This window comes from Vipera ursinii (genome assembly GCF_947247035.1).
Source record: "Vipera ursinii genome assembly, chromosome: 9".
Taxonomy (NCBI): Eukaryota; Metazoa; Chordata; class Lepidosauria; order Squamata; family Viperidae; genus Vipera; species Vipera ursinii.
Genome location: NC_139523.1, coordinates 13,420,432 through 13,444,773, shown reverse-complemented (window position 1 = coordinate 13,444,773; position 24,342 = coordinate 13,420,432). Strand labels below are relative to the sequence as shown.

General features: G+C 40.0%; 1 protein-coding gene across 5 annotated transcripts in view; it reads right to left on the bottom strand.

Moving 5' to 3' along the window:
* PHACTR4 (phosphatase and actin regulator 4) overlaps nt 1-24,342 on the bottom strand; it is a 76,713-nt gene that overhangs the window by 24,920 nt on the left and 27,451 nt on the right. For 3 of the 5 annotated variants that reach the window (XM_083369659.1, XM_083369660.1, XM_083369657.1), the window contains exons 3-4: nt 6,378-6,554; nt 5,225-5,305 (exon numbers count right to left, since the gene is read on the bottom strand). In XM_083369659.1, coding sequence (XP_083225785.1) covers nt 5,225-5,305; nt 6,378-6,554 — 258 coding nt within the window. Of the gene's footprint in view, nt 1-5,224; nt 5,306-6,377; nt 6,555-14,862; nt 15,743-24,342 lie in introns of those variants that run through there. The other 2 variants (XM_083369658.1, XM_083369661.1) reach the window with 2 other exon arrangements.

The window sequence follows — 24,342 nt, the reverse complement described above, 5'->3', positions numbered from 1 at the left end:
AATCCATAAAAACAAGAATACAGGTCTGTTAGCAATCACCACTTCATCTGAAAAGACTAAAGGGAAGAATCAGCTGTACTTGGACAGCTATAGAAACCTTCAGCCCAAAGAGAATTAAACGACAAAACCTAGCAGAAGGCATGATCTCGATTTGAAACAACCAAGTGCTTCCATAACACAACGCACAAGTAAATCAACAGGTCAAAACAAATTGAACAGTATGTTCGCTTTTACAGAAAGAGCACCAGAAAATTCCCTTCTGGGTTTGAAAAAACAAACTCTCTTAAACTGTTATCTGCACACAAGAACTTATTATCTGCAAACACACTGCATCAACACAAGATTGTCCAAAGAACAACCTTCCCCATGCTGCTGTGCACTCATATGTGGAACATGTTTTCAATGCATCAATCACAACAAAACAGTTCTGGAAACATTGTTAGGAAGGGAGGTATATACACGTCAGCTACCTGTTAGAAATCTGGGTACTTCCTTGTATTAATGCATGATCTTCCTTATACTGTGACTACACAGGAGCAGGTCAGTTCTAGAAGAGGGAAAAACTGGGCACAGGGTCCCCAAGATCACTCCCACTTTATACAGGGCATCACTTTCACTTCTGTCACTTATTTCCTCCCTGACTCAAGTTATTACCGTTCCATTTACAGACTGTGCTTGACAGCTGGTTCATATGCCAAACTTCCAGAGGAGGATCGAGTGTGTGTATGCCCAAAGACAGAAGCTCAGTCTGTTTCACATATCCTTTTAAAATGCCCCCTGTACTCACAGTGGCAATCGGAGCTAATACATCAGCTCCTGAGTCTGATAAACTTTACTGAGGATAACGAGATTGAGATATTCTGTCTAAATGATCCATACCCAGGAGTTTTGAAGGCAGCAGCAACGCTTTTACTTATAGCCTTTGCTTATAGAAACCAGTTAGTGCCTTCAATGAATTATTAATTTCATAGGGCTTCTTTTTATAAATGTACTAACTAGACAATCCGTAACCTGTCAGGTCATCATTTCAAAGATATTTCTTACCTAAATAGAGAAACCGGGCAGGCAAAAAGCAGGAGGATGAGGAGGAGCAACCTCCGACTTCCTGCTGGCTTCCCCATTGACTTTCACTGTGGAAGTTGACAGGGAAATGAAGATCACAAGACCACAGCTGACCACATCAGGGCAGTGGTGTGGCAACACAGCAGTGCTGAAGCAGCCACAATTTTGCCAAATTTCAAGCCCACAGGAGCAATGGGATCCAGATTAGGATGCATTGTTTGAGTTAGCCCACTTCCGGTATGTTGATTCAAAAACTGTTGCCCTATGATGTACCCACTTCCTCAACTGAAGCTTGCAAACAGACAAATAGAGTTTTAGTAGTATACAGATGTACTGTTACTTATGCACATATGCATGTCTTAACGGTGGGCTGTATTTTTAAATTCTGTAACTTAGTCTCAAACCGCAAATAGACTCTCTTTTAGGTTCATGTTATCAATAAGAAACTCCTATCATAATAAAACTCAACCTCATGCTGTAATGTGTACCTGCAAGTTTATGTTTTTCTGTTTTCAATATATATTCATCTATTCATTCCTTCATTTCCCCCCTCCCAAATGTTTATATGCCACTTTAGTCATTGTAACGCCAAGCAGTCCTCTATTTACCCTGGCTCGTTTTTCTCTCACAGTGTAACTAGAGCGTGACGTTACACACTATTCTCCAATGCTGTGTATATCACATGCCTGTATCATTTTCACTAGCCTCAACAAAATACACACCATTGTGCTGTGTTTCTGAATTTCCAGCTTCTGTTTAAGGAGGAAATGATGGCAGCGGCTGAGTAAATTCTCTTGGCACATATACAGGCAACCGCTTCGCTGTATGATTCAAGAGCAAAAAGTCTCTGATCTCTGTGAATTTCTAAAACTGATGAGAGAGATGGATTGTTTATGTGTTCATGGGTTCTTTGCAGGCTAAAGGGAAGAGAACAGAGAGAGGAGGTGGTGGTGGTGGTGGCAGTGGCCAGGAAGAGAGTTTAGAAAATAAGCTCGAAATAAGAACCGATACAAAGTGCCTACTCCTCTTCAACTGGAAGCTACAGAACCTTGTCCCAAAGAGGGAAAGACTTAATTAAGGAGAGAAGACCAAATGCTTTCGATCCCACTACAAGGCGTGCACTCTTTTCCTTGGGTGGTGACTTATAAAGGTAAAGTAAAGGTAAAGGTTCCCCCGCACGTGCGTGCTAGTCGTTTCCGACTCTAGGGGCCGGTGCTCATCTCCGTTTCAAAGCCGAAGAGCCAGCGCTTGTCCGAGGATGTCTCCTTGGTCATGTGGCTGGCATGACTAGACGCCAAAGGCGCACGGAACGCTGTTACCTTCCCACCGTAGTGGTCCCTATTTTTCTACTTGCATTTTTACGTGCTTTCGAACTGCTAGGTTGGCAGAAGCTGGGACGAGTAACAGGTGCTCACTCTGTTACGTGGCACTCGGGATTCGACCCGCCAAACTGCCGACCTTCTGATCGACAAGCTCAGTGTCCTAACCCACTGAGCCACCGCGTCCCTTGTGGTGACTTATACTTCACCTCAAATGCAGGTTGCATAGAATCTGCATGAGCTGATAAACCCCGATTTATAGGTGTAGATTTAAAAATTACTCCAATGTCATTATAAATATAACGCACTTCATTCTCTGGGTAGGGAAAAGTCGACAAATAGCCAGCGAGTCTGCTCAGCCTGCTGAGCCTGTGTTCAAAGTGTGGAATGGCCTTTGAAGGCACCTGTCCTTCCTTCTTAGGAAGTGTGGTGGTGCCACTGGGAAAAACCCAGGGCTAGCTTAAAAAGGAAACCAAGGTCATGTGAATCCCACAGGTGCATGCTGCATCCCAGATGTATCGACAAAGCTGGGAGCAAGCTAAGAGAAGCAGAGCGATTCTTCATTTCCATCCTATCACAATGAAGGAAGGAGGAAACTGGGGGAGTAGGTTTCTATCCCTACCTCTCCAGACCTCTCCTATCCTGAGTTCATTTACACCCAGCCTCCAGTCCTGCTGTCAAGTGGAACACGAATATTTTTAACTCACAGTAAGTAAGGAATAGGAAGGGAGAGGCATGGATTTCTTGTCCTACTGAGAAGGAAAGGGTATTTCCTCTTCTGCCTTTTCCTGTGGCTGGATCAGCAATATTCTGCAAAACAGTCCCCACCACCACCACCACCACAGCCAAGGTTTCCATTTAGTATCTGACTAAAATGGGGAAGGGAGAATGACCAGCTTGCTCTTTGCAACATTCCTAGCTTTGAAAAAAGGACATTAGTTCAGGACAGAGGAATTCAGTTCCTCATCCAGTTGGGGACAGTAAATTCTTTTCCGCTGCAGATTTTATGGGTAAACTAGCTGTTCTTTTGCTGCCTTTAGAGCATTCCACCTCAAGTAAAGATGCCTTGATGTAGCAAAGTAGTCCCAGTGAAGTAGGGCTAGAAGCTAAGCAATTGTCTTATAATGAGCCAGATTATCTTTGGAGGTTCTCAGTCACCCAGGTCATGGTTGTCCCAAAGGTGTTTTTTCAAAAGGCATTTGGACTTTTGTTTTTCCCTTGAAGATGTTTTGCTTCTCATCCAATGGAGAACTGAAGACACTTCTTGGATGAGAAGCGAAACATCTTCAAGGAAAAAAAACAAAAGTCCAATTGCCTTTTGGAAAAGCACCTTTGGGGACAGATTTGCAGTCCATTTTACTCACAACTTTCCATGCCTGTATTCCCCCAATGCGCTCCCTGTGAAGCACCAAAAGACCTACTGATATGTTCTTTGAATCCCACCAAGCCCACTGCGACACCTGACTTTTAAAACTTCTTTCATGCTCTTTAAATTTTAAAGAAGAAGCCAATTGCTGCAAGGGAGAGCACGTTTAATATTTTCTTTATCAACAGAAATGCCTCTGGGTCTTTAATTAAGGCATTATTATTTTTTTTTAAGAAAGCATGCCCACCTGGGAGGGGGAAACACCCTGGAAATCTAAAGTGTTGGCAGTGAGGATCCTCATTTTTTTACTTTCCAGAAAATGAGGATTTTGTGGCTGGCAGTGCCACAGCCAGTTATGCTTCAAAAGTCTAAATTATGGTCCCCAAAACCTAAATTATGGTCCCAAATCACTGAGCTTTCCAGTCTTGAATTATCCAGACATGAGTTCACATCTGCTAAGAATTTTGGTAGTTGGCTGTCATTTTTTTTATTTTTTATTTTTATTTATTTTAATTCCATTTGTATCCCGCCCTTCTCCGAAGACTCAGGGCGGCTTACAAGCTTAGCAGTAGCCTTCATTCTATGTATATGCCTGCTTATTAGGGCTTTCACACACACCCCAAGCGGCATTATTACAAAGTCAGCTTAATTGCCCCCAACAATCTGGGTCCTCATTTTACCTACCTCGGAAGGATGGAAGGCTGAGTCAACCTTGAGCCTGGTGGGATGCGAACCTGCACTAATTGCAGGCAGCTGGTGTTACTTAAGGAGGCATTAGCCCACTGCTCCACCAATCATCCAGCCACCCACAATTCCAGATGTATCTAGCCCCATCATCAATTATCAAGAACTGAACCGAAGTCCTCTATCTATGAAGGTTGTACATTATCCTTGTGCCATTATGAGCTGTGGTGGCGCAGTGGTTAGAATGCACTTATTGCAGGCTAACTCTGCCCAAAGACTGGAGTTTGATCCTGATGGGCTCAAGGTTAATTCAGCCTTCCATCCTTCCAAGGTCAGTAAAATGAGGACCCAGATTGTTGGGGCCAATGTGCTGACATTTGTAAACCGCTCCGAGAGTGCTGTAAAGCACCGTGGAGCAATATATAAGCGCTATTGCTATTTCTTTCTGCTGCTACCTTGGAATCCAAGTCAGTTTTTCAGTAAATCACTAGATGACCTTCAGAAACTCATAATCTGTCAACCTAAAATGTCTCCTTGGAGAAAAGAAAGGAAATAAATGAAACAGTTCTGTCGCAGTCTCTCCCAGGAACATATAGTATCAAAAATGTTCAAAGGGCAGATAAGGACAGAGAGTCATATTTAACAGAGGTGGGGAAGGGAAGGGAAGGGGATGGGATGGGATGGGACGGGAGAAAGCGAGGGGGCACCCAGGCATGAAATGCCAAAGATGAAACTTATCAGAGCTGGAACTGCAAATGTAGCACACACAGAGGAAGACAATGGGTAAACTCACCCTGTTCAACATCCTCCAACAGAACCCCTCTTTTAATCAGCTCCTCTCTTGGCTTTCGCATTGAAATCTTTCGTTCTAAAACTGACATTAAATTGGAAACAAAAAACCAGCACTCAGAACAGAGGGAAAAGATGAGGGGTAAAAAAAAATCACTTTTAAGATACGGTGAAGTGACTCGTTGTGATTGCTTTAAGGATGAATGTTACGTACATATTCTTATGTAAATATTTCTTTTCCCCTCAACCCATCTTGCAAGAGGAGGACAACACCTCATTTTTTATTTATTTATTTTTATTTTAATTCCATTTATATCCCGCCCTTCTCCGGAGACTCAGGGCGGCTTACAAGCTTAGCAGTAGCCTTCATTCTATGTATATGCCTGCTTGTTAGGGCTTTCACACACCCCAAGCGGCATTATTACAAAGTCAGCTCAATTGCCCCCAACAATCTGGGTCCTCATTTTACCTACCTGGGAAGGATGGAAGGCTGAGTCAACCTTGAGCCTGGTGGGATGCGAACCTGCACTAATTGCAGGCAGCTGGTGTTACTTAAGGAGGCATTAGCCCACTGCTCCACCAAGGCTATGCATACAGTATTTTACAACTGGAAAACAGTCAATGGAACTTTAACTAGGCACTCCTTGTCTGAAGTTCTTTTTGGCATTTTACTACAGGCCACTTCAGCAAAGCTTAGTTATAGCCGCAGTTGGCTATCATTATTAAGTGGCAATAAAACTTTGAAAACGTTTCTGAGGAAGCAGATCTGGAATCTGCTATTTTCAGGTAAAAATGTAAAGTGCTATGCCAGATCCTTTCTGATCTGGAAGATCTGTTGATTCAGTGAACTGTGGCCAAAGCAGTCAGGGAGGTAAAATGGCATAAGAACAAATACCATGTCCAAAACAAGGACTGGGGTCTCAGGAAATAACAGACTATTACTGGTGGCTTGTTGATTAAACTACATTTCACTTACTCCTTCCCTTGAATTAAGCCACAAAGCATGATTTACAAAGTACAGCGGCTAGAGTCTCTCATTACCACTCAAAGCCAAAAGAAATCAAGCCACTTGACCACTTAATGCAGTGAGCAAACTCAGGCTAGGAATGCACAAGGGCTTAAAGGGAGAAGAACAGGACTGTAATCTAGCAGGTTACCTTCTGATGTCTCCTTAAATTTTCCACTGGTTTTCTTTTTTCGCCACTTCCAAGGTTTAAAAATCTTGCCAAAGCCAGCAAATTTGCTCTTTCTCTTGGAAGGCGGGGTCGTGTCGCCAGATTCCAGAACTTCAGCCACCGTTCCAGCATCCTGTGTTGGCTGCTCCCCCTCCTCAGCTGCACACAAAAGAAAAAGAGGAATATTCATTATAAGAGGACATTGGCACAATGATATCTCATTCTAGATCAGAGGTCTCCAACCTTTTGGGCACCAGGGACCGGTTCCGTGGAGAGAGGCTTTTCCGTGGACCAGAGGGGGCGTGGTTTTGTGTGCTGCCTGCAACTCGTGGATGAGGCTTTGCTTGTTTGTGCAACCCGGTTGCTGGCATGCTGCGGCTCAGTACTGGTCCACCGACCGGGGGTTGGGGACCCCTGTCCTATATGAAGGTGACTACAGATAGTCCTTGGCTTACAACGGTTCATTTACTGACCATTTGAAGCTACAATGGCACTGAAAAAAGTGACCTTTGACCATTTTTCATACTTACAACCGTTGCAGCATCCTCGTGGTCACATGATCAAAATTCAGACTCTTGGAAACTGACTCATATTTACGAGGGTTGCAAAGTCCCGGGGTCATGTGACCCACTTTTGCGACCTTCTGACAAGCGAAGTCAATGGGGAAGCCCAATTCATTGAATAATTGTGTGGCTAACTTAACAACGGCACGGATTCACTTACCGACTGTGGCGAGAAAGGTCATAAAATGGGGCAAAACCACTTAACAACTGTCTGGCTTAGCAACAGAAATTTTGAACTCAATTGTGGCCATGGGTAGAGGACTACCTGTAGCTGGAATATAACTTTATTAGGGGTTTTTTAAAAAAAAGAAAAAGAAAAAAAAGCCTTACGCAGCAGGAAAACACACAGAACAAAAACCTTGGGAAAATCGTTTCTGTACACAACACTCGGTGGAGTTCAGCAATCCTTTACCGGTATCACCATAACACAAATACCGCACATCACACTACTGCATAGATTTGCTATAAAATGGGTAGACAAAAAAACAAGCTAAAATTATGAGGGGGGGGCGGCTTTGATTTACTTCCTGTTTTAAAAATGGGAGGGGGAGAAAAAGCATCCCATGCCAAAAGTAACAATCTCAGGAAATCAACACAATAACAGCCTCCCACTCCACCTACTGTTCTGGCATTCCCCAAACATTTTTAAAAACAAAGAGTGCGCAGGAGGAAGAGAGAGGGCCTGTGGGAAAATATCCCTGCAGCTTAAGTACGACACTGGTCTATGAAGCAAACAGATGTCAGATATGGAAAATTCATTTTATGGCACTTGGAGTTTTCCCTATAAAATATTAGTCAACCGGCATGTTTTACAAGAAGTTCCATGATTAGCCAAAAGATACCCTTTTTGAATTTACTGACAAATAAGTACCGGTACTCTGTCTCTCAGTCACTTTTAATTCATCTTTCTTCTCCTATTCTTCAGTTTGTCATTTCCGTAAGCTTCCATTTTATTTTTTGGGGGGGTTAAAACATCAGCAGGAAAATTTTATTTTAAAAATCATCAAAATGCTCTATGCATCCAACAGGTTCCCACCATGGTTATTGCCTGTCAATTCTTCCCAAATAATTGGGAGTTGCAACTTTCCAACTTTTTAGCTACTTGGTCATATGGCCACAAATATCCAATCTCTGCTCAAAGTTAATCTACAGCATTTTGTAAATGAGCTTACGAAACTTCATATGTCCCAGAATATGTCTCATATTTCCTAGAATTATATTACCTATCCCAGCGTTTCCCAACCTTAGGAACTTGAAGATGCGTGGACTTCAACTCCCAGAATTCCCCAGCCAGCTATGCTGGCTGGGGAATTCTGGGAGTTGAAGTCCACGCATCTTCAAGTTCCTAAGGTTGGAAAACGCTGACCTATCCTACATGGATATACGGAAGTTGCTATTTCAAATATATCTGGAGGATACCACGATGAAGAATGCTGATCAGCATCTTTTCCTTTCTAGAAATGTGACAATGCGGTAAACAGTTCTCCTTAGGAACAAACGGTAAACGAAGGAAAACAAAATTTCAAAAAAAAATCACATAGGAAAAAGATGAATCACATCTGATTCGTTGTTGTAGAACTCACTTCCAAAACTGCACAATCAATTGTAAGTTAAAGGGTGACCAAGAAATTATTCCTTAGATTTCGTATATTATCCCTGAGTTCATCCAGTCAGGTTTGCTGTTGTATTATTATATTCACAATAATGTAAAATCACAGCTGCCAGTTCTTTAGTTGGTATTGGTGTTCATACGCACCGAGTTCTTTCCAGAAACCTAGGATGTTGTAATCTATTGGTATAAATATATGTGCAGATGCAGATCCATGCAGTGTAGTGTCTTGTAATTGACAGACAGAAATTCTGTCAATTCATAGATTTTCTATTATCATTCTTACTAACATTTTTATGCCTCCCAACTCCCAGTGGCTCTGGGTGGTTTACAAATTATTAAAAATATTTGTGAAAAAAAACAATACAAAACCAACCTATATGATAAAGCATAGATGACAAACTCTAATGGCTAGTTTCTGTCAGTCGTGAAAAATTAGGATAACACAAGTTCCAATTAAATTGATGTATTAGTAATTATGCCTATTTACAAGAATCTACTCAAATGACAGCACTATCCTGGCATGGAATCCAAGCGGTGCTGGAATCAGTCCATTTGTGGCTACATAGAAATTCCAGGCTGATTTCTCTTTTGACTCCGCCCCTAGGTTCTCCCACTCCTTCTCCTAGTTTCACATACTGTATGAAGTTAAAATGAAACAGATCACTTTAGGAATTCTGCAACCTGCATACTCTCCAGATCTATGGCCAGCCTATTTCTCAGCAATGGCTATATCATGTGCAAATTCCAGGGTTAAAAGTTATAGCTTAGCATAAGCATGAAACCTAAGTTAATTTGAAAATATCTAACATTCACTTCTACTTGCCATTCATTATTACTCTACACCAAGAATATCTACTTGAATGAAGTTATGATGTAAATGTTCTCTTTGCACAGCGCTGCCATTTCAATTTCTCCCAGTATTTACAACATTAACTGGGGTTTTTAAGAGTACAGGGTGAATTTAATATTTTTTAACTTGGTTTTTAACTTTTGTATGTTTGATTTTTAATTCCCTGTAAACCGCCCTGAGTCCTCAGGGAAAGGGCGGTATATAAATGCAATAAAATAAAATAAATAAATAAACATCCTATAACCCAAATCAGGCTTCTATTCAAACAAATGTTTTCAGGTGGCTGGCATCATTTGAATGACACTGGCTTCAAAAGGGTTCATATCATACAGCAATATAGTTGAGATCATGTGTGAATGGGAACAAAGCCAATTTAAGACCAATCTGATGAAGAAATAATATATTACTCTGTTCCATGAATTACGTAGTGAGTAGATCAGGTGTTATCATAATTCTTTCAGAGGGAGATTGTAGAGTAACTGCCTTACTCACAAATGGCTCATGCTGTAGCTCCCATGGAGCTTTCCAAAAATAAATCTACTTTTTGGCAAATATGGACATGAGACATTTTTGAATCTCAGCTGCACAAGAACACTTTAAGACCTGTGTCCTTAAAACAAACAAACTAAAGGGATATAGAATATTTCCAGATGCAACCATACTTAGATACACAGAAATGTGTACAAGTAACTACTTAGCGCATAAACCACTTAAGGGAAATCTTTCCATGGGAATTCACAACTCCATGTTTTGAGGAAGGCAAGAAAACCAAGAAAATATCCAAAAGAGCTAATGTCTTGTATATGGACATCTCCAGGTAGTTCTTCGGCACAATTTTATTCAATTAGAAAAATGCCAACGGCGTTATATTTTAATAAGAGCTCTAATTTTATTCATTCACTCAGTAAAATGATCATTTCTGATCTAGGGACATTATTTTAATGACATTTGCTGCAGACCCAAATTATAATTTTCACCATTTTTCCCAATGTCATGGAAAGGCAACGAGGTTCTAGAATTCATCCTATTGATTATTGGTTGTAATTCAGTGAAGTCATACTGGGATATAACCACTCTGAAGCAATGGGTGATGTACCACAACCACCTGTAATCAAATCAAATATTCCACAGTAATAACAGTTAAATGCAAAAATCCAATGAGGTTAAGTATGCTAATCTTAGTCAAATAAAATGTATTCACCTTCTTCTTCATAAAGATTCTAAGATTGTATTGTGCAAACAATGGATGGATCAACAGGTAATGTGGGTTTATAACTTACATCTTCTAATCATCAAAGGCCTATATCACAAACATTTCTTCCTTGTGCAAAAAGTCCATAAGGTGTTTTGAAGGCATTGATGAATGTCAATAATGACTTCTGTCTAATCAAGTAAGTCTAGTGTTTCTCAACCTTAGGAACTGTAAGAGGGGTGGACTTCAGCTCCCAGAATTCTGGGAGTTGAAGTCCACTCCTCTTAAAATTCCCATGGTTGAGAAACACTGGAATAAGTCAATTTTTCCCATCTCAGCAAGTTCTGTCAGTTCCACCAGTGGGTAATCCCCAATCTTTCCCTCATCGAGCATACAGTAATCTCACCACAATAATCATAGATTGAAATAATCTTCCTAACTGCTCACCCATCACTCTTAAAAAAAAAACTTCTGGTTTTAACACAGGCAGTAGATCCTATCATTCTTTATACATACTTAAAATTCTCTAGCAATGCAACTGTTGTCTTGTCTATTTCTTCAATTGTTAGCTATCATCTTCATTTGAGTTATCTATTCCCAAAGAGTAGCAGCTTCTCGTAACAACAAAACCAGAAAGCAGTCAAGGAGTGCCATAAATACCACCAAATTAAAGCATTTTTTTAAATAAATCCCCCTCTGCTAGCAGAAATGCATATATACGTATGCCAACGTCTTGCATCCACGAGGCGCTCAATAATAACTCAATAAATTTGGTGGCATTATATTAGCGTATCCTGCATTGCACCAAGCGCCACATGACAAGCAGAGCAGAAAGGTGGTTGATGTCACGATGCCAAGAACAGCCCATGATGGCTCTGATGTAGCGCAGTGACCCAACAGACCCTGGAGCAGTACAAAAGGGCTTCTTCTTTGTATTTCAGTCATCGCATTAATACAATAGTACTCACCCCAGGCTAAGCAGCAAATTCTCTGGAGGTAAACAATGTCCCCATTAAAATTATTTCACAAAACAACTGAAAATCAAAAGGGTGTGAAGTGCTATTTCTGTACATCTTTGCTAACAGAACTAGATTGTAGATAATGTGTTACTACAAACATTTGAATATATTTAAATTAGAAAAATAATAATAATAAAAGCTAGCTAAGTCCAGCTGTGGTAGAGGATCCCAGGCTGCAGGCTTTTCGTGCTATTGTGGCAACTCAGTAAAAAGGAGACCAAACATCTATTTTTGCTCTTTCATTAAGGAAGTCTGCACAGGCTTTACCTCTGCTCTCAAGCTGGGATATTTTCTGATTAAAAAGAACGGGTTATTCCTCTTTCCTAAATTTAAATTCAGTATCACAAAACACCTGCTTAATTTGGGCACAAATTAATGCATTTTTGGACATAACGCATCCACTGCGCAAACACTTGTATAATTTTACTGTCCAGGAACCACTATGGAGATATACAGCACATTTGCATCAGTAAGCCTCTATTAAGAAAAATAGTGGAAACCTGGCAGAAATTTTAATTGGGGTCAGCTAACTCTGATTTTTCACCAGTGGCTTGAATAGTTCACTAGGTTGCATGAGATGAATGTCAAGTGAACACATAGGGAACAGGGGGTGGAGGGAGTGTCAAAACACACATAATAGCATCACTGTGGCAAAACCCTTTGACTTATGTACTTGCATCTGGTATCAAGTACAAAATAGTGAAATTTGCATCATGAAGTCACAACATACTTTGTCACTTTTTTTCATCATAACCAGATCTAACAGCACTAGATACTGAGGGGAGAAAAACAGCCAGAGTTACAGCTGATAAACTTAAAGACTGTAATGCTACAGTCCAATGTTTCCCCTTAAAATAAAAAAACAAGCTCTGCTCTACTTCAGCAGGAACAAAAGAGTATATTGGTAGTGCAGCAAATTCTTGGAAGAAATAAAAGGAACTCAACCTCCGCATCCACACAACCAGTGACCCCAAGGGTTGTAGATCTACAGCTGTCTGTTACACCGTGTAATGTATTATATGCATAATCAAATTCACACTTGGTGGGATCATTTCCATGGCACATTCTGTCACTGGGAACCCACACACAGACAGGTCAAGAGAATGCTGGATAAAAGTCCTTGTCTGGAAAGGATTTTTTTTTTAAAGTTTGAACTGAATTCCACATTTTCCCCACACCTTCCCAAGAGCACCAGACTGTCTTGCAATATGTTTGTCGAAGTCAAACTATGCACTCAGGGCTTAAGTATGGGGAAGGTCACCCCACCTATCATCCTGAAAGAAAAAACAACCTTTCTACAGAAAAATAATGGCTATTTCCAATATTGTAAGCTGTGTCACATCAACAAATGCCACATACTCCTATTTGCAACAAGGGCAAATATATGTTCTGTCTCTGGTGAATGCATATCATCTCTAAGAAACGTAAGGTGCAAATCAGATGTGTTGATTTGATTCGGTAACAGCAAGTGAGCATAAGGAAACATAATACATATGTACAAGTTATGTTGCACCCTAAATACTGTTCTAATCATTTCAGGGGGCTTCCTTGAGTACCTACAATACATTAAAAGTTTATCTACTGCTAAAGAATTGTTATTTCAACTATCAGTGCTTTGGTTTAAGTCTTCTAAACATTGGCAACACAAGATAATAGAACATAAGGATCTGTCTGCTACTATCTAATCTACTCCTTGGCAAATAAGGAAATTGCTAAATGCATTTAGCAATTTAAATTAATAGGGAGCGCACAGACACAGAAAATTAGAAATCGCCTCTTAAAAATGGGAAGGCACTTAGTGGAGATTTAAAATGCGACTTACAATAGAGGCCACAAGACAAGCTGCAAACATATTTAACTCTTAAAGCTCATTTTCCAAATCAAAGACTGTCTCTACTAAAGTCACACCCTATTTGTGAAATACACCCTGCACAGTGTCAGGCTAAGAAACATTTCTTAACTCAAGTTTGTAGTACTGTGTGTGTGTGGGGGGGGGGGGGAATGGCAGGTACATTAAAAAAACCCCTCAATTGTCAGCATCTTTATTCAGCTCCTGGTTGACTACCAGGCAACACCACGCCATTCTTGTTAGCCTTTTAGAGATATTTTCTGGATGACTTCCTAGACCTAGACGATACAATTGGGTCCACAGTTAAACAGGAGAGGAAGAAGAGAAAAAAAAGATCCCATGTACGATTCTGATGTTAACCCTTAAAATGCAAACCTACCCATTCCTGAATATTTCCTCCACTGTCACCAAGGCTGCCCTGAATTGAGACACCACAAGATGTTTCCCCTACATCTGCCCCAATTCTTTGCTTCTCTGCTTTGCGTTGTGCAATTAGCTCACAGGGTGTAATAAGATGGAGGGTTTGTGTCACTGTAAGTTGGGGGTGGGGGCACGAAGGGAGGCTCAGCCAAACTCAATGTATACATGGTTGTACTTTGACAATAAAGGTTCATTCATTCATTCAAACAATTTGTCAAAACTTGAGAGATGTACAGTTATGGGATTTTGTAGGGACAGCATCCGTGACTTCAATAGTGGCATTAATAGTCCCTAAAACCCATGGGATGGGACTGAAAGACATTCTCTGGAATCCTCAGCCTGAAACTTTTGTTCCTTCATTCTTAGATAATGAGTCCATTTTAATTCTACAGTGTAGGATGGTGGATGGTGGCAATGGCTTTTTTTTGAAAATGGAAACAAGTGGATATGAATAAGTGTTCTTTTTTTAAAAAAATCTCCTGCTAAAGGATGACTGAGTAAATTGCTTCAGGATAGTAGGTGATTAGAAGAAGTGGTGTTTTAATAATTAAATATCATACGGAGGAGAAATAGCAAATCAGCACATCATCCTTGTCTGAAGCATTTCACTCCAAGCAAAATGCAGGATACCTATTTTCTGCTGACCACTTTTACTCGGATTTTTTTTTCCACTCTGGCAGCAACAAGCAAAGATCAAAAAGACTGGTTCCTAAAGTACACTGGGTACAGGTTACAGAGCAATAGATGTTCCAAAGCAAGGATTTTCTCTCTCTCTCTCTCTCTCTCTCTCTTTTTTTTTTTTTAAGCAAGGATTACGAAAACAATCTCTCCTCGGCACTTCTGAGAATCAAAAACTCTTCCAACTTACACAATCCTAGCCGTCTCTTTTTTTAAACGCGCTTTGACTTCACCTACAATTCTTGGCTGTGCTTTCAGCTGCAACTAGACCCTCCATTACTCACCCAAGGGAGCTGGATATACCGGTCTTGAGTAGCGCGTCTGTCCCATTCTTCTATTCTTCCAAGGTAGGCTCAGAGAGAGGGAGCAAGGCAAGCCGATTCGAGAAGCAGACACATCAGCCTTTGAAAGTTAAGAGACTCCGCAGGGTGGAGAAACTTCACCGCTTCCCCCCAGCCCACTCCGAGACCCCAAAGAAGAACGTTCCCAAGTCAGAAAAAGTCCAGGATTGTGGGTCCAAGCTCTGCCACGGTGTGTCCTGTGTCGCTTGCCTGGGCACGGTGTAATTCTCATAAATATGCTCCCATGCCAGCCCCCTCCAAAGAAGAACAAATGCCTGTCATTCCACAGTGCGTATTCTGCTTAGGGGTGGATCTCAGGAAGGAGAAGGAGGAGACTTCAGAGCTACAGAAGCCAAAGAATCAACATCCCGTGGGCTCTTTAAAGGCACGAGTTAAAAGGCTGGAAGGGGGACGAGCAAGCAGAAGGGTATGGAAGACTTCAAACGCCGGCCGAAGAGCTTATAAACAAGCTACTACTAATTGTCACTCTTCTGCTTTGAAGGAGGAAATCTGAGCACCCTGGTTTTCTCCAGGCGGTGGAGAGACGGGGACCATCTGAAATGGATTAGCTACCCCTGAGATTCCAACTTCACGAAAAGAAAATGAGTGATTTAAAAAAGAGAGGAAAGGGGGACACAGAGAAAAGATTCTCATCCTCTGGGACCAACTGGAAGGACACAGCCAAGAATTGGACTGGTGCTTTGGATCAATCAACAGAGTCCAAGTGCAGTTCTTCACATATATTTGGCCCAGAAAGGGGAATCCAAGAGGTGATGTATTCTGTGCACTCAGGCAATATTAATTGGAATTTCTTTATCTTTTCTTGATGGAGATTCTCAGCCACCCAGGTCACGGTTATCCCAAAGGTGCTTTTACAAAAGGCAACAGGAGTTTGTTTTTTCTTGAAGACGTTTTGCTTCTCATCCAAGAAACGTCTTCAATGGAAAACGAAGTCCAGTTGCCTTTTGAAAAAGCACCTTTGGGATGTCTTCACCTTCTGTTTATAAATCAACTTTCTTATTGTTGGATTCAAAGTGCTGGTGATGACCTATAAAGCCCTAAATGGCTTGGGTCTGGGATATTTGAGGGAACACCTGCTGCCAGCATCAAGCTCCCTTCGTCCAGTGCGCTCCCACAGGGAGGGTCTTCTCAGGGTGCCGCCGGTTAAAGATTGCTGGCGGGTAACACCCAGGGATAGGGCCTTCTCAGTGGGTGCGCCTGCCCTTTGGAACCAGCTGCCCGCGGAGCTTAGCACTGCCCCCGACCTCCGTTCATTCCGCCGGGACCTGAAGACCTGGCTCTTCGAGCTCTCTGGCCCAGGCTGAGAATTTTTTAATTTTTAATTTTAACTGGGTTTTTATTTTTTCTCAGGGTTTCATTTAATCTTTTTTAATTTGTTTTAACTTTTGTATTGATTTTCTTTTAAATATCCTGTAAACCGCCCTGAGTCTTTCGGGAAAGGGCGGTATATAAATCTAAATAAATAAATAAATAAAAATTTTCCCATCATTGCCAGCTAACATGATCATGCTAAGAATTAGTGTCAGAGTTTGACATTTTATTTTTCTTTTTGTCAACCATCTATTAAATTATCCCTATTATTCGTATTGCTGCATGTAGGAAAAAGCTAAACCTAACTAATATTAAAAACACAAGTAGGGAAGAGGTTCAAACTAAACCTATCTCTATCTTCAGAACTCTCCTTATCACTAAATTAAAATTTCTCATCTATAATGCATACAATTGTGAAACAATCCTGTCCAGAATTAATAGTTTCTTTTTCCATAAAGTTTTAGAACCAACAGAAATGGAAAAACACTCTGCATAAAAGGAAAACTAAATCTGGGTAAATATAAGTATTTGGCTATTGTGAAGAACTGCACTATTTGTTAGATTACTTCTGCAATCAACCAGTGTAATCAAATATGTAATTTGCTTTTTAATTTCCCATGTGTTAGATTACCTCAAAAGAGCATATAAAAAAAAATTGTATAAGTTAAGAAGAGATGTTACACTTAACGCATTTCCAGACATGTTATTTTGTCCATGAGCTGGACCAATAATTTATTTCCTGCTATTTTGAAGCACTGTTGCAAACCATGAGATGTCCCTGAAGATATTTTCCATTGAAGTAATCTTTATTATCTAACCAGACTCCCTTGAACAAAGGAAGAAATTCATGAACTTCAGAACTCAAGTCTAAATGACAAGTTTTCAAATCTCATATAAGGAGAAAAGCAAAATTATACATTGTCAGACCCAAAAGATTAGGTCCACATGTGAAGGTCCAGTTAAACCAATTTATTGGTACTCATACCTGTGCACAGGAATATTCTCAACTAATGCACCTACTTGGGAGTTAGATAAGGGTCAACAGGATTCAAGAGGCGGGGGGGGGACTTAGTTCACTTGTGGCTATGTAGGGATTCTAGGCTGATCCCTCTTTTCACTCTATCCTGTGTTCTGCCACACCTCCTATATAGGTTCAGTTATATTACACTTTCACAAAACTTGTAAATGTGAATGTAGCATGTGAGCACTGATGTAATCTAGTTTTGTAATGAAACATCTGAAGGAAAACAACCAAGCTCAGAGAGCACCAAATACCCCACACAAGTGACTTACTCATTTCATTCAAAAAGTTCCCCTAAAAAACCCAAGTTGTTTGTTCTGACCCACAGATAAATCCTTTAAATACACAATCATTCAAAAGGACACAAAGTCCAGGGATGGCAGAACTGCAGGATCTCCGTTGGAAGATAAGAGAGTTCCCTGGCTTGAGGAAGTATTGGGGAATGCATCTCCTCAGCCAAAACCAAGACGGATAAGTGAGATTAGCAAGTCGGTGTGTTTGGGGTGGCCTTCTCCAAACAAATTCTATCCAGTGGTGGCCTCTGGATTCAACTCAAGAGAAATCCCAGTCAGAGTGCTACCTACCGGTAGCAGGAATGAGACAACTTGCCACAGCCAACTCGCCATGGGACAACAATTTAACAATTCTCTTTAATTATTTGAAATAAATAAAAAATTATTTTAATTTTTGTCAATCACATTTCATTCTGTTCTTCCTTTTGCATCCTTTCTTTAATGATTCTATTCCACCATTTCTTTGTTATTAGTGTAACTTTTATCTGGCAATGAGTTGTCCTATGGCGAGTTGGCCGTGGTCAGTTGCCCTGCAGAGCGTTGGCCATGGTGAGTTGGCTGTGGCAAGTTGGCCTCAGCGAATTGTCGTAGACCCACCGGTAGCTATGCAATTTTGAGAGTTGAAGTTCAACAGATTCTGATGGCACCAAGATCAAAAATACCGATGCCATACTCTACTTGCTTGCTTCCACCAGGAAGATTCTTCAATGCAGGTTTTATACCACATTCTGTTTCCTAATAAAGAACACTTCTAAGTAGAGAACATTACTGGAATCCATAGGCTGCACATAACAACATCGTGTGTCACTGAGGCTGTGTACCTTCTCCAGATAAGGTAAGGGCACCTTTCCTGAATGTAACAAATGCAGTATACCCCAAAATCACACATCTGACTTCTCTGAATATTCCTAATGAAATGGGGGAGGACTCTATTACTTATGTGCATGTTATCTACAAATTCTTAAAGCTTTGTTGTTCATACCTGGTCAGCAGAAGTCCATTAAAGTTTACCAGAGATAACAACTTATCTATTTCAACGCTGATCAAATAAGCCAACTTTTTATTCCTTCCGTTTAGTTTTGAATAATCTTGGTCTTTAATCCCTTCAAATAATGTCTTAGGACTCGGTTTCTTTTTGTTGTTTCTTTGCCTCTTCTCACAAAATTCTGCTCTCAAAATTCTCCAAAGCTTTAACAGGTCTCTTTTATAAATCCAACATAAGAAAGTTATCCAGGTTGCTTTTTTGCTTTGTTATTTGTATATTTATTTTACTTATTAAGTCATCAGCTGGTTTGGTTTGTATATCCAGTATAGCATCTTTTTCCATATCATCCTTCTAGCTTGTCATTTTTAAATCCACTTTGAAATCAGCCTCAGTTTTATGTGGTAAAACTTGTTCCTCTTTCAACATTTTTTCAATGGTCTGTCTATATTGGCAGACACTCTAAAAATTAACTTCCAAGACCTTTGTTCAATATCATTTAATTGTTCAATATTATTTAATACATCCAATGCTGAAGTATTTTGCTCTAATCTGTATTAATACATCTAAATTACGTGTTCTTCTCCTTTAACTGTAATATTTAGCTCCTTCTAATGTCCAACTTTCAAATTCCTATCCTATCACTTTTTTAACTGAAAAGAATAGCATTTTCCACTTTTTCAAGGATTTAAAGATTTCCTTCATCTTATTTCAAATCCATCTGAACCCTTAGCCCATTTATAACTTTCCAAAATCACCCTTTTTTTGTTTATTCCAAAACAAGATTGTTTCTTAAGTCCTTAAACTTATATTTATTTATTTATTTATTTATTTAAATTTAAATTTATTTTTTTTAAAAAAAAGTTTAAAACTTCTTTCTCTAAGGATTGAAGGAAACTCACCTGGTGCTGTAAAAGCTATTGATCCTAATAACTGAAAAGCAGTTAACAAGCAATTTCCAAAAGTGTTTAAAAAAGGAAGTATGCAACCCCAGTGTAAAACAACACCCATCAAGGTGAAAAAATGGCTATTTCCTTATCTCCCAATGCTTTAAAGGAGGGAGGGAGAGAGAGAGAAAAAAAAAGCAACACAGAATACAGTCAAAACCACTGCACTCTGCCAACTTTAGTCCATCTTCTTGTGTCACACAAAGTTCATTGGACCCTGACCAGGAAGACCAGGATTTCACACTAAGACATAAGAGATTTCTAGAGTGCCTTTGTGATTTTCTGCATTCCATTCTGATATATGAGGAAGCAACGTTTCCCTTAAAAGAAAAAAAAATAAATTAAAATGACAAATGAGATTTTTTTAAAAAAACTTGCCCTTGGGAAAAGGATGAGTGGCACTTTAAAAATCGGTTCCCTATAAGTAAAACTTCCCTTAGGCCTAATGCAGCTAAGAAGTGAGAATGCTGTTACTGAATTCCATATAAGCTGCCTTGGAACATGTCACAGGAATTTCTGAAAAGTCCATCCATCGGTCAGATAGTTACATTGATGGGCAGCAGAATGACAAACAGCAGAGGCATTGCCAGTCCTTTTTAAATGTTTTGGAAATTGAAACTTAAGTTTTCCTACCTGCAAACCATGTTCTCCAATAGGTATATGACCACAACTGGTGGCATTTCAGAGTATGAGTTAGCTACTTGCTGTCCCTCTTCCTTTGGTGGGAAAAAATTATTATCTATTAAAAATTTCTTACCGAAACTGCATTTTCTAAGCACCTAACTGCATTTAGACACTTTCGCATTGAAAAAAACTCAAAGAGCATTTGGAATCTGGAGCAAGGAGCGGCGTCAGAATTTTTACTTTAGAGATTTAGAAAATTATTTTCCCCCCCCCATTAAATTTGACATAAAGAACATTTGTCAATAAATTAAGGATGACAATGGCATCCTAACAAGCTCTAGATCCATCAGCCCGCTGAAAGATCCAGGTCCAGAAATCTGATTTCAATGGCAGCATAAGCCTTGCTAAAAACCATTCGTGCCAAGCCAATGAATTCAAATAAAAATATTCAAATGTTATTCAGCTTCCTTAGCCCAATGAATATATTTTAAAATCAATTCCTCACTAAAGTGAACCAGATTCATTTCTGGTTCAAACACCTTTTTTCTCTTCAAATCCCAACTTACTTCACCAGTCAATGCACAGCAATACTTCTCAACCTGATAAAGATAAATATTTATACTTTGGAGACAAAGGAGGGCCAGTCTGCATACTGTCTTACATCCACTTCCTTTAATTCATCCCAGGCAAATTATAAGTAAATACTTGGATTGCACTTGTGAGCCTCAAAATGTCAAGAAGGCCAATATGAAATGCTCCAGGCACACCTCTGTTGCTGGTTGCCAAGCAAACCTCTTGAATTACTTGCATGGCAGAAAATGCAAATAAATCTAACCTTGAGAAAAGCCCAAAATACTAGAAGGGTTTTGAAATAACATAAGATCAAAACATACAAAATGTCATTTGGGCACTATAACATAGTCCACAGGAAGCTCCGGGCTGCTCACTTAAATCAGCTTTAAAAGATATAAAGATTTGCAACGAATAAAAAGTACAGATTCATATTGTTTTGCCAGCTGAGTTAACACCAGAACTGCCATTTTTGAAATGGCCCTTTGCAAGGCATCTAGATTCTAGACCTCAAATTCTTTAAAATCAGTTAAGTGTCAGTCACCAGGAATGAGCAGTCAAATAAAGCAAAACATGATTGTATCCATGTTAGGTTGAAAGTAGGAAAAGTGTCTAGAGAACTGGTTTTTATAGGTGTCCTCATTTCCCATCATCAAATATTGAAGTTAGAACTTCAATAGTTTCTAAAGAGATAGGGAGAAAGGACTACGGTACTTTCATTACGTCTTGAATATGTGACATCATGGTTAATGTGAAATCATGGTTATTAGATAGAGAAAGAAAGCATTTCTGTAAGAAAAACAGAAGGAGCACAAAGTCATTTTTTAAAAAGCATTGTACACTGTAATCCATCAATGCATCTGTACTAGATGCAGATTGCTTCAGATACTCCAAGTACGGCAGCCTTATTCCAATTTCACTCATTAGTTCGCTCATATTTTATCCAGGAAGATTCCCATCTTGAGAATCCTACACGCTTGTTTGCTCTTTTACGCTGTTTTAAACGTAACTTTTCAATTTAGTCTATTTCATGTTTAAAAGAATTGGGTCTAATTTTACTTTGGAACTGGAAATGACTTGCTAAGCTAAAAAGCAAACATTGCATTCGTAAGTCAATAGCTGATTTCTTGGGAAGGTTTTGGCCATCACCAATCACTAATATATAAAGCATTTTCAAAGAGCAACCGATTACATTTTTTCACAACGAAGAGAAAAATGAAGTTATTAAAAGGCTTTTCTCATTTCATTGTGGATTTTAAAGGTATACACTTCACACTAGCTCACTTAGAATGTTTTTGCAAGAGTTCCCACCTAGCATGAATCTAAACATAATTACAGGGTTGTCCTCATTGTGTATTGCATCAATATACCTTCTGAAACAATTTATGAATAAATATTTGCCCAAAGACAAGAGCACTCAGAAGAAATCCTTCCAGTTTAACTGCTTCTCCATTCACGTTACTACAAGTCCCCAGTATATCTGCCAAAAAATATGAAGGTTATTAGATTTTGCCATCTCAAGCCTGATCTTGTGATCTTATTTATGTTGTGAATCATCCCCCCTCCTCCCAATTGTCCAATTACACCCCTTACAAACCTAGTGCTATAGACCAGGGATCCTCAACCTTGGCAACTTTGTGGACTTCAACTCCCAGAATTTCTCAGCTAGCGACTGCGGAATTCTGGGAGTTGAAGTCCACAAAGTTGCCAAGGCTGAGGATCCCTGGTCTATAGACTGATCCCAACATGGCTTTCTCTTTAATAATATGCCCTTGTTCCATCTGTGACACAATGGGCTTCGATCCATCTTTTAGACTGAAAACCAGCATGACTGCAAGGTCTAACATAAGCAGCAACCAAAGGCTTCCCTCATTATGCCCGTGAACAAAAATGTTCCTGTCTCTCGATGCCTACTGCTGCCAACTGATCCAGACAAAATAATTTTCAAGAAGATTATGGGATGCCTGCCAAAATAAATTTTGAAATCCCGTCATCTTAATCTGCTCACACTCATCGGCACCAATATACTATGTTATTTGTATTTCCTACACAGTGATAGAATTTCCAAATAGGCATTCTTACCTTTCTGCTTATAAAGCCCTTCAGATAGCTACAGAGGGGTGTGTGTTTGTGTGTGTGTGTGTGTGTGTGTGTGTGTGTGTGTGTGTGTTTAATTTGATGGATTTGGAGCTGTAGATTTCCCTCCTCAATTCAGGTATTAAAACAGACAGACATTCTGGGGCAAAGATTGTGTTCACATGGGAAGGGCACAATCCCGAGATATAGCACGTATGTTGTCCATGAAAGATACTGTATTCCAACCCTCCCATTTCCAATTGAAGAATCAGATGGCAAGTGATGAGGAAGCCCCTCTGAAGGAAAGCAGACAGGGACCAGGAAGTTTACCTATTAGTAATGGAAGACAGGTGCGAAGGCCTTGAAGATGTTGAACTACACACATCAGGGGTCTTCAGACTTGGCCTTTTATGACTTGTGGACTTCAACTCCCAGAATTCCTCAGCCATCTTTGAAGTCCACAAGTCATAAAAGGGACAAGTTTGAAGACCCCCGAAATACATCTTCCAAAACTTCAGCCAGTAAGACTGAAGCTGGAGTTGTGACTCAGTACAGGTAGACCTCACTTAGGTTTAGGTTTAGGTTTTATTTAATTTGTATACCACCCTTCTCCCTAGGGACTCAGGGCGGTACACAGGGCATATATAAATAACAATACAAAAGTTAAAAAAAGATTAAACCAATGCCCAGTTAAAAAACAATAGTACAATGCTAAGAACTTAATGACTGGTCGCTTAGTAACTGCTCTACGTTCTGATGGTTCCTGCAAAAGTACTTATGACACAATTTTGAAGTTCTGATGGCTACATACAACCCCTTGACATTAATGTGATCGCATTTGGGGCATTTTGCAATTACCTCGCCTTTGCAATCTTTTGCAGAGTCCTGTGGTCAAATGATTGTGAATTTTGAAGTTTTTAGCCGGGTTCTGGAGTTTACTTCCAGTTTCCAATAAAAATGGATTTGCTTAATGACCGGCACATTTACTTACCGACCATCACAAAAAAGGACTTTCAATCAGATGTGTTTAGGTAGTGACCCACTTAATGACTGCGATGACTTATGATCGTAATTCCGGTCTGTAATGTCTGAATGGCAACACAGAACGGTGATGGTGCGTACAATATAAAATCTTAGAAAATTCATAAGCCATCCCTATAAAATGTGTGTGTGTGCATGTGTGTGTGTGTGAGTGTGTGTGTAACCCTGGATCCACCTAAAGAAATCTGACACATAACCTAAGTTAATGAGGAGCTGCATCTCTCAAACAAGCTGGAAATGTTGAGGCAGACAAAGCCCTACACCCTGAAGACCCAGCCCTTCTGACAATAAAATCCCAGCTACTCACAATGTCAGGACCGTTCTGCGGAACAAAAGGAAAAGTGGCCCCAAGTGATAACAATGACTGAAACAGGTAAACAATGAACTGCTGGACTTGCATTCTTATGAAGGGAACAGCTGCTTAAGAAGTTATCCTCCACCAGATGCAAGTTTCCTGACTTCTTTGTTTTTCCACCAGATGCCATACCTTCAGTTTTGCTCTGTAAGAGCAGCATTGGCAAGCCTGGGTTTCAAAGT